Here is a 19,837-nt window from a genome sequence, read left to right as displayed (position 1 = left end):
ATTTGGGTTATTGTCCTCTTGAGGAGCAGCTTTCAATTTTATTCTACTCCTCACCAAACTTTGCAAGACCTTTGGCTTTCCAAAATGCTGGAAGCCTCTTGTGTGCAAGGCAGGAGACTGCAAACTACAACAAGTATTTAGCTTGTGACTCCACTTTCCCTACTACCAAATGCAGTTCCAGCCTCAGTACAGAAACAAAAGGGTCTTGGCATCCAATTAGTAATGCAACACCTGGAGAGGATGCAGTGAACCTCAGGCCAGGGCTCAGCTCCAATCCAAGCTGTCAGAGCTTTGAGATGACAGAAGAAAATCAGGATTTGTGAATAGCCTGGCCATACATCATCACTGCCAGCTGTGATTTGCTACACTCCAAGCAGAAGATGTTATTTAAAGTTAATAGTGAGTAAATGGGCCAAGTGCCTACAATGGTGACTCATTTATCTGACCACAGAGACAACAGACACCTGCTTGGGGAAAGTGTTTGGTCTGGAGCAAATTGATAATTTCCATGTTCACCACAGAATGCTATAGTACATGAATCATTTATACAAAACACCGACTTGCTGCTATAGCAATATTTGCTTTTAATATCCATACCAGTTAAATATCTGTATCCTGAACACCTAAACCTCCCTAAAAATACTGATTTCTTTCTCTGTCAATCACAGTGCTTTGTGTTAGATAGCTATTTCAATATTTAACAGATTGAAAAGGATAGCCCTGCTTAGCAAGACAATGTGTATTACCAAGAAATGTCAGAATTTCCCTTTGTTTCGCACTGGGATCTTTTAGTGCAGAAGCTGTACCTCTAAAAAGTGTGGATTATGATGCACTATCAGAGATACAATTCCATACCAGCTTCTTACAGAAGCAATAAACCCACTTGATACAGGTTAATTTAAGAAAAAAACATCATAAAACCAGGCTTTTCTAAACCTTCCACAGCTTTTGACAAAGAAGTCAGAATAACAGCCTTAATAAAGATATAAAAATGCAATAGCACAAGTATTTTGGCCTATGATCTTCTTTTAACAACTAAATCCTTGTTACTTAGACTTTTTAAAAAGCCAGTAATGCATGCACTCAAGCAAAGCCTTAGTTTTCCAAATGTGTTTTTTTTAATATTCAGGTGCTTAGTAGACTTATTTATGATACTTACTGCACTGCTTTGTACATAAAAAAACTGAGCTGCACATATCTGCAAAACCCATGAATGTTATTCATATCCACTAAGTAATGTTAAGAAAAAGACATGAAATTCTACAGAATAATTTATTAAGAATCATACCAAATACCCAATCTCCCACTTCTATTACACACAACTCTATGAATAATTAGATTAATGTTATGCCAAAATGCTGGCAGAAACAGAAATAACCCTTGAAATACTCTTACCTCTTTTTCATCAAAAATTAAGTCTATTTTTTCCCCATGTTCAGGGCTTCCTAAGACTATCCAACAGAGGGCTCCCCATAGCTATTAAAAAGCTTAATTGAAAGCCAATATACAAATGCTAATATACACAGACAAATCAGCACACTGTCATTTTAATGCCTCCTCTGTATGCACACACACACCCTTCCACACCCAAATTAGACATTTGTAAAGTCCCACAGTGGAACCACTCTGAATTTGTATGCTGCTCATGCATGCTACACCTCAACACTTTTTCTGAATCATTATTTTCAACTCTGGAAAATGAGTGTGTGTTTTTAAATTGTCTTTACAGAAATTAAATCACTTTTTCTTATTATTGTATTATTCTCCCTTGAGATAAACACTAAGAAACCAGAGTGGAGCAGAGTCTGCTCTGTGAGTGCCAGCCAGGGCAGGGCAGGGCAGTGGCTGGAGCCTGGCAGGTGCTCCTGTGTCACATTCACATCCTCTGGAAAATCCCTTTGCCCAGGGTTTGTCTCCTGGGAAGCTGAGAGGCCTCAGAGAAAAGGAAACCAATTCTGATCTCATTTGCTTCTCCTGTGTTGTGCTCACATGGGGAATGTGTTTGGAGATTGTTTACCCACAGGTGATTGTTCCATTGCATTCTGCTGGGAGTTGTTTTCACTCTTTGGCCAATCAGGGCCAAGCTGTGTCAGGACTCTGGAGAGAGTCAGGAGTTTTCATTATTATCTTTTTGGCCTTCTGTAAGGATCTTTCTGTATTTCAGTATAGTTTAGTTTAGCATTCTTTAATATAATATAGTATCATAAAATAATAAATCAGCCTTCTGAGAAGATGGAGTCAGATCCATCACTCCTCCCTGCCACAGGGCACCCTGCAAATACAACAAACACTGCTGCATCTGGAGCAGCCCTTGCTGACACCACCTGCACCTGAAAACATCTTCACCAAGAGCAAGAGCTTATTCCAGACCCTGTTAAACCTTGCTCTCTTTGTTGAGGCACAGGTGCTGCTCAGGAGTTTTGAAACCCTGAAGTGATTGATGCATGTGGTAGGTTATGGTTTCCTGACACTGACATACCTGAGGCTGATAAAACCCAAACATATTTTAAAGACTTTTGCAGTACTGCAGAAAAGAAGGGTTTGCAAAGAGTCTTGTATGAACTCTTGTGGTTTAAGACTACAGCCACCCACTAAATTGACCTTGGAGACTGTAAGTGAAAGATTCCTGCACACAGCCTTCATCCTGAGGTCTGCCTCATCATTTAAAGACCTCAGTTTTAAATATGAGATATGATAATGCACTGTAGCATATCTTCTATCAGTAACACATGCTGAGATTTCCTGTATGCCACACACCTTCCTTTTGAAATTTAATTGAATGACACAGCTGATACACTTTTATGTTGGTATGTCCTTCCTGATCAAGAAATGCTCTTAGCATATTATCTACTCAAACACAACATAATCTCAAATCAAAACTATTGCCCTGTAATAAATTAACTTTAGTATTTGATGGGTTTAGTAAGATATTAACCACAGATGAAGATAATACATAAACTATTGTACAAGAAGCTTTTAAAAAAGTTTTTGCAGTATTATAAAGAAATTATCTATCTGTAATTGCATAAGTTCACTGTGCAGCACCTGAAGATGTGCCTGGAACTTTAAGCCAACAAGGCACATTTTTTAACTTCTGAGATTCAATTTGTTTTCCATAATAGGTTTTGAGCTTATCAATGATAATACTAATTTGCTTTTCCTCATGTATTTACATTCCACTGTGAAAATACACACCTACACTCCTCCTGCACAGGCTACAAAGGGCAGGGCAGTGGCTGGAGCCTGGCAGGTGCTCATGTGTCACATTCACATTCTCTGAAAAATCCCTTTGCCTCATAAATATAATATATAATTCTATACAATTCCTCCACTGCATGTCAGTGATCAACTTCTCCAAAACTAGGTTTGCATTTTTATAAACAAAGGCTTTTTGACCCATGTCTTTGGAGCTGAAGTGTGAAAGTTATGATTTTATATATTACACATTAGACAAATAGACAAATAGTATTTCAATGTATGGGAATGTATTTGGTGCTTCCATTCACTCTGCTCTCACCTGCAGTGGTACTGCAAAGCATGTGGACATGGAGTACACATAGAGAAAACTTTATGGGATTTGCAGCTGTATTATTACACATCACTAAACTCTAAGTAAATCTTTATAGGGAGTTTTTGGCACATCACAGAATAGAAGCACCCTTCCCTGACCTGTGTTTGATCTCTTCACACATTTTAATCTCTAGATCTTGTGGGGTGTCTGTGTGCACACAGGCATTTGTAAGATCTAATCCATTCTGCAATTTGATGCAATTCTCTAAAATCAGCCAACACTCTCCACTCCACCACCAGAGCTGAGGTTTGGATCTGAGCTCCAAAGCAAACTCAAATGATGAATTTTCTAACTGCCCTTGTACTTAGAATACAGCAATTTCTTAAACTCAATTCTAAGTGCCTCTGGTTCAGAAGTGTTTGAAACAGTATCTCCTCCCTTTCCACTGGAGATGCAGATGTACAGGACCTTTGGAAGAAACCAGAATAATCTGGCATGCAAAGCTCCCTTTTATTTTAAAGCTTTAGACTTTTTATCAGTATGCAGTTATCCTTTTTCTAAGAATGGAAAATATCCTTTTTCCTGTATGGAAACAGCAGTAGCAAAACAAAAATACCAAACCAACAGTAACCCTTTACTTACCATAAGTCTCCATCTTCAATAGTTTTATCATTTGGGGCTCCAGCATGGCCATAGTGCAAAACAGCTGAGTTCTCCCCACTGATGGGCAAACAGAAAATTAGCACAATTAGTGGAAGAAGAAACATTAACATACACATTCATGTGATATAAGAAGGAATTCTGTAAGCATCAAGGCATTCACATAAAAAGCAGCCTGTGAGAGCTGGCCCAGTCCCTGCCTGCTGGGGCTGCAGCAGCCACCCCAGCACTTGTGCAGCAGAGTTGGGCATGGCTCAGGAATTCTGCTACTCTGGCTGTAGGGCAGGACCTGGCTGCAGAAGGAACATGGCATAGCTCATATCAACATTTCCTTTGTCCAGGACACTGTAAAGCAAAGAATTATGTGCAAGTAATTTTTCAATTTATACCTATTTATTATTTTCTGATGAGTTTTTTTTGTTTTTTTTTTTTTTTAATTACTTAGTGCTGGTTTTCCCTATTCAAGGTTAAGCAGTCTGAGGCATAAACCAAACCAACTTCCCCTGCAGTAAAATCTGACATTTGAAACACTCTAGGAATCACTGGGACAGAAGGAATTGAGCTGTCTGAGGGAACAGCTCCAGCTGCCCCCTGGCATGGCCACAGCTGGGCTCTGCTGCAGGGATGCACTGCTTGGGGAACACTCCCAGCTCACAATGCCAGCAGAGGAGCAGGGATGAAAACTGTCACTCTCTTCTTACCTGCTGTTGAAAAATCACATTACAAAGAAAAGATATTTATTCCTGGAAACCTTTCAGAGTAAACTGCTGATTCACAAGAATGAAACAGCTCCAGAGAAGGATGGACACTTGTTCTGTTGTTCTGAAGTTCCATGATCCACTAAGTGACCTACATTTGGCCTTGGCATCCTCTCTTGCCTACTGATATTCCTCTGGGTCTATAAAATGTCAGTTTAAAAGGCTGATAAAGATCTCAAGCTCTACCTATTTTTCTTTTACTGCTCTCCTCAGATAGATGCTCTTGTTTTTTCTCTTCACAAAGCTGCAAGAATTACATCACATCCAAAAATACCCATGTTGGGACAGGGTTACTGCAGCTTCTCTCCAGCCCTTCCAGCTCACCTGCCAGTCTGTACTCCAGCTTTAATCAGAACCTTTCCCTGGTCACCCTGCTCAAATTTGGTTCTTTCAAGCTGTGGTGCTGGAACAGCTTTGTATCTTGGATGTCAGGAATCTGAGGCTCAATTTCAATCAATCTTTTGTTGTGTCTGGAGTAAATGTGACATCTGACATACTTCTCATCTTAGACTTCTGATGTGTGCAATTACAAAAACAGTAAGCATGCACTGTATCCAAAAAGATATTACCTTCAAGACACATTAAGTACTTGTGATATTAGATATTTAACAGATCATCAGTCATACAGATAATTTCATAAACAATGATTATGGAGTAGAAAGTAGTAGGTTTCTGCAGGCTCCCTATCTAAAGGGCTGGACTGTGTCCCTGGAAGTATTTAATAATGCATGTAGCTGTGGCACCTGGGGACACAGTTCAGCAGTGAACTTGGCAGTGCTGGGTTAATGGATGGACTGCATGATCTCAGAGGGCTCTTACAGCCTGAATGTGTTAAGACAGGAAGTATTTATTGTTAAGTATTTTTAACTATGCAATAAGACAGTGAAAGGTGATATTTCAGAATCACAGGGATGATTTTCTGATACAAAGTTTACTGCATAAAATTACACACACTCCAAACAGAAAAATTAGAAAAGTTAAAAGTTGTTAAATCAAGAGTTAAAAGCCCTAAGAACAAGGCTGCAACACATTCATTTTGTGATGCTGGTCCAATGGCTTAGCACAGTTTCACAACTGGCTGGCTGCTTTTTCCTTGCTGCATGCTGGACTTGAGAACCTCTGCAGCTGTGCAGATAGCTAAAAATGGACCCAGAAACCCTGTATACAAGATGAAGACAGATATAAACTTCTTCCTGAGATGTTCTGTCTCCTGGGCACTGTTGGAATATTTTCCACACCAGGACACTTTCAAAATTAGTTTGCTCTATCTGAAGAAAAGATCTGTAGTAGAGCAATGGAGTGCAATGGAAAGCAAAGGTGTCTGTGGCAGGCAGGGTGAGCAGTGGGAGCTGTGCTCCAGCTGAGCTCTCCCAGCAGGGGACAGGGGAGCAGAGCTCCTGCCCCTGCCCTGCTCTGTCAGCAGCACCCCTGCATCAGGAGCTGCTTCCCACCTGCAGGGCTAAAACCTTGGGAGGATGGCATGTGGAAGTAATGGAATGACCTTGCATAACACTGCTTGGTGTTTAAGGAAAAACACAGAAAACAATAAAAAGCACCAACTGTGGAAGAGATTTTACAGAGACTTCTGTGAGCCAGAGAGAAGTTTGATGAGAGGATCCATGCTTACCCCTGAAAGAATTTTCTATCAAGGTCATTGACATAGAAACCAAGACAGAAAAAAGGATAAATAAGAGAAACCTGCAACTGCCTATTCCAGTAAGCACTTTTTTATCTCTTCTGACCAATGAGTAAAGTGTAAACTTATGAGCTTTGAAAGAATGCATAAAAAGCATGCATGCTAGAATAAAAACAGCTTGAAGCCTTCTGAAAAAGGGGTGTGTTGCTTTGTATTGTCTCCATCTCAACAGCTGGCATGCACACCCATACTCCACAGCAGTTTGCCAGGATTTCAGCTGCAGATACTATTCCTTATCTCCCTCCAATACTGGGGATAAAGTAGGAAAATCAAACAGCACATGCATATATTTATATATAAATAAATAAATCTATATATATAAATCTATATATATAAATATAGATATGTGCATGTTATATATATATGCATGTTTTATATATATATATATATTTATTTTTTTTTTAACTATCATGAACCTTAAGGGCATGAGTCCATGCTTATGGATTTGCAGACAGCTCATTTACTTACCAAGATGTGCTGGCACCCTCAATGACAAACACCATACCAGTGCATAAATAAATCATATACTCAAATTTGACAACTGCACAAATGCTTTCAACAAAACACATTGCAAATACAAAGATGAGGGGTTTCTTTTGCACATTTTAGTGTAAAGGTTTTAGTTTACAAAATATTTCTGTGAGGCTCAGCACCAACTGTGAGGGGAGCTGCATGAAGGATCTGTTTTTCAGCACCGTTGGTGAAGCGTTAAGCAGGCACAATCTTTCTTGGCATTGGAGGCTCCTGATCTGTCAGGCACATCTTGGCTCTGTCACACACAGGGGATCACAGCACAGAGAGCACAGTTGGTGCTGAAGACCAGATCTGCACACCATCTGCATTTCAGGGATTTATTGGCATGAGAAGGTCTGCTCCCCTGGCTGGCTCTGGGCAGACACCCTGGGCTCACCACCCATTAGCAACCAGGCAGAGCCAACGTGCTCTTGAAAGCTCCCCAAGTGCTTTTCCCCCAAAACAAAACCAGCATGTGCACTGAAGGACTGACCCCTGGCTCTGAGCAGGCCCTGCAGCTGAGGATGAGTGGGAGAGCTTGACTCAGACATGCACTACTGACCCAAATTAAGACGGACATATGGAAACCTCCAGTGGGATCCTGCTAAGAGGACATCCAATCTCCCCTGCAGGCTGCATCTTTACCCCTGTCCTGAGATGAAGGCAGGAAGATGCTTCTGGAGCAATGCTGCAGAAATGATGTGTACCCACAAGGTAAATGCTACAGTTAGCCAGAAATTGCTCACACTGATTCAGTAAGCCTTTCAAGGTAGCCTTAAAACAAGTCAAATAAAACCCCAAGCCACTGGCAAAGCACAGAATTTACAGAATGACCAGGTTGGAAGAGACCTTCAAGAGCATGGAGTCCAACCCAGCCCCAACACCTCACCTAAACCCTGGCACCCAGTGCCACATCCAGGCTTTGTTAAACACACCCAGGCATGGGGACTCCCCCACCTCCCCGGGCAGAACATTCCAGAATTTTATCACTCAAGCAAATGAAAGCAAATGAGCCTTCATGTAGAAGCTGCTTCCTTCTTTTCCAAGAGGCAACAGTTGCAAGGTCTAGCACTGGAGTGCCAAGTTGCAGTTTATGATGAAATGCTGTGGCAGGTGAGGATCAATGGCTTTCCTGCCTTCTTTTGGTCAGCACCTCTGACAATCACCACACATGAGGATGCCAATGCTCACATTCAGGCAGCCAACCTGAAAAATCCTCCAAGAGGTTCCTGTGTATCCATTTTTATTCCTTTAATAACTTGCTTCTAACTGGTGTCAAAGACATGTTTGTTCCAGAAAGAATTGCACAAAGCAGCAGAAGAGCTGCAAATTACCACCACTGAGAATGCAAAATGTAGCAAGAGATTCTGATTACTAGCAAAGGAAAACAATCCCCCAAGATGCATTTGAGATCAGAAAGCATCCTGAAAACAAATCATTAGAAGAAAGAAGAGAAATGTCAGCAATATTTTAAGAACAGGACTATGCTGAGCATCCAGCACTACAAAAAGTGTAGCTAGTAGCTCTGTATTAAGGACATCTAAAGAAAAAACAAAGATCATTGACTAAAGCTGACCTATTTCCATCATGATTTAAATCATCATAGAATCAACCCAGAAGAAAGCATTAACCCTTCTTGCTACTTCTGTGTCTAAGGCATGAGATCTAAAAAAGTTGTACTGAAGTTAAAGAAAGAAAAGCTGATTCAATAATATCCTAACCTGGTCCAAAAAGCTTCACTTTGGCAACCCTCAGATAGAAGAAGGCATTCCACTACACAGGGTTATTCTAGATGACTGATAGCACTGGATGAGAGCTGGCATCTGCCCAGAGACATCAGCCAAGGAGATCTGAACCTGATTCTAAGATGAGAGAGCAACAAGCAGCAGCTGCTGGTGGTTTCTGTGGTGGTTCCAGAGATACCAATGCCCCCACCACCACCTAACTCCAGCTGGAGCCTCTGCTCCCAATGGATGCCACCCACCCTAGCATCACCAGGACATGGGAATGGGTTACCTTTGTTTTCCCATTTGTAAAAATGGTTCCTTTGGAGCAGTGGCCGGTGAAAAGTGAAACGCCCAGGCTAGATAAGTGTCCAGCCAACCTCCAGCCAGTAAGGCACTTCCCCAACCCGGAGTCAGGGCCTTGTGCCTAAGGCGATGTCAGGCCTTGCGGACGTGTGGCCGCAGTAAAGAGCTCCGAAGTCGCGGGATGAAATGAAGAGGCGACCCTCAGTTTCTTCAGGAAGGGTGGTTTTACTGGTAGGGAAACGTGCAGGTTCAGGTAGAAGAAGCTGAGAGCCCCGAGGCAGGGAAAAGCCTCGGTTTTACAGAGGGTGGGAGGGGTGAAAGATAGCAAATCAGAGAGGGATACATTAAGGATTGGCATGATCGGAGAACCCATCAAACACAGTTGCGGGAGGGACCCTGGCCCCTAACCCAATCACTCGACACCCTGGCCCGAACTCTCTAGAAAAAGAGGCAGGGGTGTCGAGTGACAGGCAGGCTGCCAGGGGTGGGGAACAAGAAAGATACATTTGGTAACCAAGACAACTGGGGAGGGGTTTGGGGATTGACACAAACTGGTAACAGGGCAGGACTTTCTGAGAGAACAATGGGGGGAAAACTGAACAAGCATAAAACACACCACAACATTCCTTGGTATCCTGACACTGCAGTGAATAATTCATTAGCATTTGGAGTGTGCTTAACAAATGTTCCTATTCTCCTTCCATGACACTCAGTGATGTCTGCACTTCAATCCACTCCCCAGCTGGCAGCTTTTGAAAGCATCACTGACTACAGGACTGATGTCAAAAGGTAACACCCTGTCACACTCAGCAATGTGTGTTACTATCCTCATAGTAACAGTCAACACATGGAGCACTTTTGGTCACACCAAATATTCATTAGCATCTCCTCAAGAATGTAACAGTGCACAGGGACAGCAATAACTAAATGCACCCATCACATGACAAGTGATTTATTTCTGTACTGAAATATTGTATTGATTACTCCTGATTTTCAGCTTAATCAGCATATTAAAAAAAAAAAGAAAACAAACTTGTTTTTTATTTAAAAGGATTATTCTTTTCTATGGAAAATATTATCAGGTCTGTAATCTAAAAAGGAAAGATCCTGTCAAAATATGCCCATTTTAAGTGTTCAGGAAAATATAAAATTCAGCATGAATAGAATAAAACATTCAAAAATCCTAATTGCAAAAGCTATTTTTAGCTGTAAATGTAGTTAAGTGAAATATTTACAATGCATGACATTTTCACAGCATTAAAATATGTCTATTATTTTTGCCATTATTATGTTAATTGAATTCATTCATTTATTAGGAGCTAGCTTAAAACTGTTAATATTATTCATTCTTACTTCATCACTCATAGTCAGAACATAGAATACAAAGACCTTTGCCTGTAAATTGCTATCTCATGTAACTATATTTTTTAAATCAGGTTTGGCTGTACTTCTAGTGGTAGGATACAATGGCAGCTGTTAAAAAAAAAATTGGTTTTTTGATATGGCATTCCAAGGACAGCCCTTCTCTGTGATTTAAATCCTTCAATAGCTCAGAGGCAACTCTAATTCCACACCCATCCCTGCAGAGCAGGGCAGGACACCCAGGGAGCTCCTGTGGGCACCCAGTTCTGAGCTGCTGTTGGAGCTTTCCTCCTCCTGGGGGTGATGCAGTCCTGGGTTTGCAGTGCTGTGGAGAGTTCAGCCTGTCCCCACCACACAAACACTGCCCAGACATTTCTGTAGCTTTAGCAAAGTGATTTGGCCACCAGCACCCAAACACAGGTTCTAATCCACTCCAAGTGAGTGTGAAGTCTGCATGGCTTTGAAAATCACATCATCACTGTCTGTGACAAAAGCTTAGAGATGGAGTCTCATTTCACTGGGATGTTAATTCTCAAGTTATACAATGGTACTTAAACCAGGAAACTTTTCAGACAATTTAGATACACAATTTGCCATAAAACTGCTCATGCTCCTGCTGCAATTTTGCATATAAATTGGAAAATTGCATTTACAAATAAGCAATTGAGTAAACTGCAGAAAGAAGTGAAGGTGCTAATTGTTCTTATTACCTTCAAAGCAATATAGAATTATTGTCATTAACATAAAAATTATCTTTTGTAAGTGTATGTGACTTCAGTGTAGGGCAAATATTTCTGAGTAGCAGCAGAACAAGTGGAACATATATACCAACATATATGGCTCATTTCACTGTCATACATCTCTGATTAGATTAATTCCACTAAGTAAGATTAATCTCTGCATGAAGCACACAGCTGTTCTTCAGTATGTGTGCCACACTGTTCTCTTGTGCATTTCTACAACTGCAGGGAGAACTTTTATACTACTTTCCCAAATACAGTAACCTTCAACACTAGCTGTTCAGCAAGAAGCAGAGAGAGCAAAAAATTCCAAATTCCAAAGAGATTAGTTTAACTGCATCCTAATCTTTGAGACAAAGAACTTAGAGGATGATAAGAAATGCTTAAGGTGTATTTCAAAGAAAGTATTTCTGAGCAACAGAGAATAGCTGTAAAGCCCCTCTCCATGGTGCTATTTAACAAAAAAAGCCAAGTGCAGCACAGGGGTGAGCAGAAACAGGATCTTGGCAGCAGCAGGAGCAGCCATTGGGGAACCTCTGGAGTGCAGCAAACTCTATTACCACGTTATGTCTTCAGGAGACACAGGTAACCACCTACCTCTCTTTGTCTTTTCCAGTGAAAACAGGTCAGAACTCACTCTGGTGCCATTTGCAAACACATGGCATGCCTAAAAGGACCAATTTTACAAATACCCAGGGAGAAGCTGACTATGAAGCCTGCAGAGCTCAGTGTAAATCATCCTCTTACCTGCCACAGATGCAAGTGTAGGAGGTGTGGCGCATGCCGCCTCGAGTGTAGCAGTAGTGCTGGAACAGGCTGCAAAGAAACAAAGGTGCTGATTATTGATTTCTGCAAAATCACCCCAAGACAGGTAGAAAAACAAACTCTGCTTGAGTACAGCTGTGTTGGTGTAAGTCCCCAATCTCTGCCTATTTGTGCTCAGCTGAACACTCCAAATGCCCCACATGCACAGCTCAGCAGCCTGCAGAGCTGCAGGTGAGTTCCACAGAGCTTAAGCAGCTCTGCAGCAGAGGAGAGGGCTCCAGTGCAGCTCAGTGACCTCAAATGGCAATTGCTTTCCTTACAGCTCCACACCAAAAGGGAAATTACTGTTGGCAAGAGACTTCATCTGACCACAGAACAAACAGGACGGTAACAGGCAAAATGCTGAAGCTGGTAAAGCTGGCCAAACTCTCCAAAGTGGAACTGAGAAAATCACTGCATGCTGCATTTCAGGCACACAATCACATCCATGATCACCTTTTCAATCCTGCTACCCTCAAGCTATGTCATGTAGATTCAGGAAAAGTGAAGTCCACCCAGCCCTTCACAGAGGAAGGAGCTTGCCAGACTGGTCAAAGCCCTCAAAAATAATTTCAGCAGAAATCCTCTCCATTTACCACCTCACAGACACCTCATGGTTGAAGCTGAACTAATATCCCCTAACCCTAATTTGCATCTGACTGTGATGCTCACTCTCCAGACAAGGCAGCAGAGCTCTCCCCTCACATAAACCACGTCCTTTCTGCATCACATTCCATCTGGGCTGGAATGGACACCCTCATGTTTTCTTGTCTGTAGCACAACAGACACAGAGAAAACATAAGACTTACTCAATTTCAGATTATGGTACCTAAATGCCTCTATGATCTTTCCCTGTCCAAACATGGGGAAAAAAATTAACACAAACTCAACCCCAAGAGCAAGAAGATCTTGTGGTAACATGAGGCCAAGTCTCCTGCAGCCTATAAAGGACAGTACAACACAGCATTGTTTGCTTTTGTGTGTGCTTGGGGCAGGGAAGGGCAGGCAGAGCAGCCTGTGGAACTCCTCTTTCACTGTCATCCTGCTGGAGGAGCTGTTTGGCCTTAAAAAGCATTACAATATTTTCATCTTCACTGTCAAAGTCCCCTTCAGATGAGGGCAGATTTGCCCAAAGCACAATTAATATAGGATTAGGTGCTTTACGAGCTAAGCACATATCATGGATCCTTTTATTCTTCTTGAAATATGCTCTAGTTACAATCCAATTCCCTGTAATACTGAATGAATTCCAAAACCTCATTTCTTGTAATACTGAAATAATTTCATCAGCATAGAATGATAATGGTGCTATTCAAAGAATAGAGATGTTGTGATTTTGTCCTTCTTCAGCAGTGAGCCCCAGAACACAATTCAAATTCAAAAGCCATTAAAGACATTACATGCTTGTAAATCTAAACTGGATTTTAAAATTACACAAAATTACAGTATTTAAAGAGAAACAAAAGAAAACATACAAATTAATCACATATGAAAAAAGAAAAGCCTCCATTTAGAACTCAGTGGAGGGACACCCTGTTTACAAGATCTCTTTTCTGTTCAAAATACTGTGGTGGTTTACAAGGTAGAAAACACTAAGTTTGTTTTGGCCCACAAATGAATGATGGCAATGAGGAGGTCAAATGCCAGAGAAGCTAAGGAGAAACTCTGACATGGTGAGAACCCAGCAGAGATATCACTAAACTGAGCTGATAAAATGTATCACCTAAACTGTCATTTCTTCTGACACAGACATAATTGCACAGAAATGGACATTTCATATGGAAACGCTTGCAAGCAGGCTTTACTCTCTGAGACAAGTACTGTACAGAAACATTCTGCACAATAAGTCTACTGTTATACATGTATAGTTACATTTTAGGAAGCAACTTTTAGAGTATTTTATTGACCCTTCACCTTAAATGACTGAATAAACTATGTCCTCTAGACAGCAACTTCCAGTAACCTTATAAAGAGCTTAAAAATGAAATGTAAAAATGAAATATGAAGGGCCTAAATATCTTTTCATCATCAGTGATGCAGGAGAGCAAGGTTTATTTTTCCATATGATCACTGATCATATATTCATAGTTGCAATTAATATGAAACTATGCAGCCAGTAATGGCAGTCACCTCTTGCAGAACTCCCTGACTAGCAGTAAAAAGCAATAAATAAATAAAGACATGCATTGTGTAATCCAGCTGTTGCCTGAACTTTATTTCTGTTTTCATGAAACATCATGGACTTCCTTTTAAGACTAAGAAAGAAGGGGCCATCTGTGTGTTTGAGCTGATGATGGTACAACTTTGCCAGGTGATGAGTTTCCTGCTAGTAAAACTACTCACATCACTTTTTTGAATTTACTTTTTCAGGGTATGACTTCATGCAGTTGGGAAAAAAAATCCAAAATTTCCATCAGAGACAGCCAACATCCTTGTATGGCACAGATAAGTGACAAAGAAGATGACAAAGGCTGGCTTTTCAAAGCTAGAAAGAATATGTGTCGAATTAGAGAAGTACCAGGACTTTGAAGGCAACGTCCCAGCTCCACTGAAGTTAATGCAGATTCTGCACTTATCACACTAAGATTTCACTTTCTACACTCTGCAGAAACCTCCATCCATAAGAGCAACAGGAAAGTACAGAGGCTGAAATGGATGGAATATAATTTAATCTGGCACTCTGCATCCATTGCAAACATTGCATTCTGAGCTCCTCCTGGTGGTGTGGATTGGAGGACATGTGTGTTCAGTCAGTTTTATGTTGGTGCTGGGTGCTTTACCCTGAGCTTCTAACGCCACCAGCAGAGGTACAGAAATGAAGCGGCTCTTGCTCTTCTCCTTGCACAGGATTCAAAGTTCATGCCATGTTTATTTGGGCAGTATTTCTGCAGAGGGTGTGTGTATCAGCTCCCATGGAAGGATGGCCTCAGTGGTGTGCACAGACCAACCACTGTGACATTGTCACATGTCACCTGTAAATGCAGACAGCTTTGCTAGAGCTGGCATGGGCCGTGCACTGCTTTGGACACAATTGGTTTGTTGCTGTTACTGTGTAAAATGAACATCCTGGGTTTGGTGCCTTTTTTTCTTTTTTTTTTTGTCAAAAACATCACTGTCTTTGACTGACAATATGCAGAGAGTTAAGGCAGTTTTAAAAACTCACTGTTTTTTCCCATCAATTAAAAAAACCCCAAGAATAAGTCACCATCAACTCAAGTAAATATGACATGAGTGAATTTCTCCTCCTTCCAAATTTGCTGAGGCACAAGATAATGTTAACCCCACTGCTCTGCTGAGACTCAACTGTCTCACTGACTGTGCTGACTGGAGAGAAGAAAACTCTCAGAAATAATGGGTTATTCACCAGTAGAAATAACAGAACAAGTATATAATTGCTGTATTTCAGATCCTCTGGAGTAGTGCATACATCCAAACAAATCCAGAATGCTTAAAGAGCCTCAACTTCCAAACAGCCTAAAAAGCCATTAAAGTGAAAGCTTCTATGAACAGTTTTTCTGATAAATTATCCAAATCACTCTGACAATGATGTTTGTGTTTTATGGTCATCTTTGGTCCAGCTTCTACTACTATCTAATGCAGATTTGACAATTACAATCATGTGTGTGCTATGAATGGAAATTACATTAACCAAGGTAGTTTAATGTTAACAGTTGTCCTAATTTAAATGAATTTACAAAATAAAGACACATAAAGCAGGAGGAATAGAACTATCTGTATTGATTGCTCTCACATTTTGCTTATTTTCAGTTTTTCCTCATACTAGAATACAACACATCCATGCACACTCAGCAGCATTATTTTTATTTCCAAAAGAAGTACATCAATAATCTCTAATTTAATTTCTTATCATCAGCTCCTCTTGAGTTATAAGAAATATAACTCAAATATTGCTTTTTTTATAAAACAAATGTTGCTTTATAAAAAAGCAACATTGGCATTTCTCAGCTATTCACTCCTGAAACCAAGACACTTCTAGATCAAAAAGGTTCAAATTTTAAATAAAAATCCAATTGAGCATTTTGACCTGTATCTTACAAAACCAGTAAGAAATGCAATTACAGAAAGCATGATAAACATGGAGAGAAGAGAGATACAAAAGGAACTAAAAGAAGCAAGAATATCTGAGCAAAAAATATTTAAATCCTTGCCAAATTTCTGTAACACTGATCAATAGATTGCTCAGTGACCTTGTGATGGTCCCACACCCTCAGTAACTGCAGCCAAGTGCTGGACAATGAGACAGGCACATCACTTGAGGCTGGAGGGACAATTTCTCATCCCATGGCTTCTGACAAGAGAGAGAAAAGCCCTCAACAATCCTGTTCATGATTGCCAGGACCTGCATCTAGAACACTTGTGGATAATGGCAGAAGAACCCAAATTTAGGTTGTGTATCAGAGGGATCTGCTGTCAGGCTGCCCTGTGAAGAGTACAAGTACAGAAGATCAAGGACACTTGTAGGTCAGTACATCATTATTAGAGTGTTTCTACTGAAAACAGATATTTGAAAAAGTTGCCTCCTAATAAAAAGAAAACTTTGTATACTTCAAAAATAGTATTCTTTTAACATAGCCCTTGAAATGCAAGCAGGAGGGTTTGAACTATAAACTGGAAATCACAGTAACTTAAGGGAATTCTGGACGGGACTTGGGAGAATTTTCTGTAGTTCCTTCTTTTATTTTTATGACTGCAATTGGAAGATGCAGTGTTGTTGTTCTATTTCTAGAGTCCCATACTGTTGTTGTCAGATTTCTAAAGTCCATACCTCCTCGGTGTGTTCTTATGGCTGCAGATCTTCACAGCACAGACTCCTTCTTCTGCATGTTGTTCTCTCCCAGTTCAGGGCTCCTCCAAGGCTCTCCCTGACTGGCTAACCCACCCCCTTTTATCCCAGTCATCTTCATTGGTCACAGCCACAGCCCAATTAAGGGCATCACAGCTGCAGCCCATCAAGGACAACCGGGACCTCCCAGGGCAAAGCCTCTATACAGATATTCAGGTACAATACATTTCCTCTACTATATTTCCCCCTTTTCTTTTACTTACAGAACCAGGTTTTACATAGAGATATTTAGATGATATTCAAGTACAACACACATATTTCCCCATGACTCAAAGGCCATGTACAACACACACAGCTCCTTTACTCAAAGGCTATGTTCTGTCACAGCTCTTGGCTGTCTCATCTTCTACCAACCATCACATCGGGGTCACCAATTGTTGTTGTTCTAGTTTTAGAGTCCCATAATGCTGTTGTTATCAGATTTCTAAAGTCCATACCTCCTTGGTGTGTTCTTATGGCTGCAGATCTTCACAGCACAGACTCCTTCTTCTGCATGCTATTCTCTCCCAGTTCAGGGCTCCTCCAAGGCTCTCCCTGACTGGCTAACCCACCCCCTTTTATCCCAGTCATCTTCATTGGTCACAGCTGCAGCCCAATTAAGGACATCACAGCTGCAGCCCAATTAAGGACACCCGGGACCTCTGGGGCAAAGCCTATACACAGATATTCAAATACAATACATTTCCTCTACTATATTTCCCCCTTTTCTTTTATTTACAGAACCAGGTTTTACATAGAGATATTTAGATGATATCCAAGTACAACACACATATTTCCCCATGACTCAAAGGCCATGTACAACACACATAGCTCCTTGCTCTAAGGCCATACTCTGTCACAGCTCCTTGACCCAAAGGCTATGTTCTGTCACAGCTCTTGGCTGCCTCATCTTCTACCAACTATCACATCAGGGTCACCAAATTGTTGTTGTTCTATTTCTAGAGTCCCATAATGCTGTTGTTATTAGATTTCTGAAGTCCATACCTCCTTGGTGTGTTTTCATGGCTACAGATCTTCACAGCACAGACTCCTTCTTCTGCATGCTGTTCTCTACCAGTTCAGGGCTCCTCCAAGGCTCTCCCTGACTGGCTAACCCACCCCCTTTTATCCCAGTTCTCTTCATTGGTCACAGCTGCAGCCCAATTAAGGACATGGCAGCTGCAGCCCATCAAGGACAACCGGGACCTCTGGGGCAAAGCCTCTATACAGATATTTAAATACAACACATTTCCTCTACTATAATGTAGGTGAATATCTGTTAGTTACCTGTGCACTGAATTGCTTTTGAATTTCAACTAGAATGTGCCATTACGTTTTTGTATGGTGTAAATGTGAAGCATAGCCATGATACAACCTAAAATCCAAAGCCTTTCTAAAGCATTCACAAAAGGCCAAATATTCCAAAGCTGATCTCTCCAGTTATACCAGGATTGAGAGCCATTATTTTGATCATTTAGACACACTAAAATCTCCATGTAAGAAAGCTATAAAGCACAAACCCCACAAAATTGTTGAACCACAGTAAATATAATTTGCAAATGATTACTAAAGCATTTATATTAATACCAAGCTAGACTGAAAGATGCTCAGAGGAAAGAAGACACGGTGTCAGTAACATCCCATCAGTGAATACAGGAACAAGGTGAGCAGTGCTTCCTTTAATCCCACACTACACATAGTGAGGCTTTTAAAAGCAGAGCATTTTTCTTTGTTAACCTACTTACTCTGCTAATGTAATTTATTTTCCATGGGCAACTCGATGCTTAAAGGCTTAGCCTATCTAATCCTATTTTCATTTAGTTCACAACAGCACACAGCAGTACTGCAAGACATCTCTGAGGTTGTTTTAATACAAAAACAACAACAACAACAAGTCAGTACTTCATTGCAAAAGAGTAAAATAGAGTGGAGAAATCTAGGAGGAATAATCCAACTTACTATTAATGAACAAACAATGGATTAGTAACTTGCAGCCAAACAAGAAAAATAGCACAATGAGCAGATGAGCAAAGTTATTCTTCACCTTGGAGACAATACACTTAATGACTTCTGCCTGGAAATTGTTTAGAACAGAACTTGCAGATCCATGAACAACAGGAAATAAAACCACTTGTGCGCATTGACTTCTTAAACTAACTGGTTACACTACTCCAAATGAAACTTTTAGATTAAAATCCCTGGCTGGGTTATTCTGCATGCTCAGAGAGGAGAGCTGCTGAAGCTTACTATCAACCAGATATACTGACAGGAGCTATACTTTGAAGCATCTCTATTTACAATTGTACTAATTTGTATCATGCACAAGCAGAAATAATATATGATTTTAAAAAAATGTTGATCCTTCTGAACTCTAACAGCTAGATTCTGTTCTTATTTATGCTGTGTTTTCTTTAAATAAGTTATTTTTCTTTATATGCAGCAAATGCTACATAATAATAGAACCTTAAAAGTGACCAATGTTGCCTGAGTTCAGCAGGGACAGAAGAAATGTAATTTTGGCAAGCAAGTATGACACAGGAAACTGGCAGTACATTAATGTAAATACAGTAAGAACATTTAAGTAGTGAAGTAAGGGAGAGCTGTGTAGAAGCAGCACAGAAGTAAGTGGGCTCACCTCTGTAATAAATAATTCATATTGGGATTTCTAAGTGTGTTACTTCTCTGTACTAAAGTGAATCACAAGCCGGAGCTCAGGGCAGGAACAGAGGGTAAGATTACCCTAAAATGCTGATATATTTTAAGATACAAAACAACACAGATCAGAAGGAATACCATTCCTTCAGGAAGCCAAATCTATCAAGGTAAAGCCATTAATACTACCTGGAAACCAGAGACACACGAAACAGAAAGTCCATAAATAATACAGGACTCAGCACTGTCACATATGTCATATATGATT

General features: G+C 40.6%; 1 protein-coding gene across 3 annotated transcripts in view; it reads right to left on the bottom strand.

Annotated features, from left to right (window-relative positions):
- Positions 1–19,837, bottom strand: part of PEPD (peptidase D) — a 209,693-nt gene that overhangs the window by 53,818 nt on the left and 136,038 nt on the right. For all 3 annotated transcript variants that reach the window (XM_071440236.1, XM_071440233.1, XM_071440234.1), the window contains 2 exons: positions 12,018–12,086; positions 4,154–4,231 (listed from right to left, as the gene is read on the bottom strand). In XM_071440236.1, coding sequence (XP_071296337.1) covers positions 4,154–4,231; positions 12,018–12,086 — 147 coding nt within the window. The remainder of the gene's footprint in view (positions 1–4,153; positions 4,232–12,017; positions 12,087–19,837) is intronic.

The sequence above is a fragment of the Agelaius tricolor genome, unplaced genomic scaffold, assembly GCF_023055355.1.
Source record: "Agelaius tricolor isolate 1412-34295 unplaced genomic scaffold, bAgeTri1.0.p SCAF_15, whole genome shotgun sequence".
Classification (NCBI taxonomy): Eukaryota; Metazoa; Chordata; class Aves; order Passeriformes; family Icteridae; genus Agelaius; species Agelaius tricolor.
The sequence above is the reverse complement of the archived record's forward strand: the minus strand, read 5'-3'. Positions and strand labels throughout refer to the sequence as shown.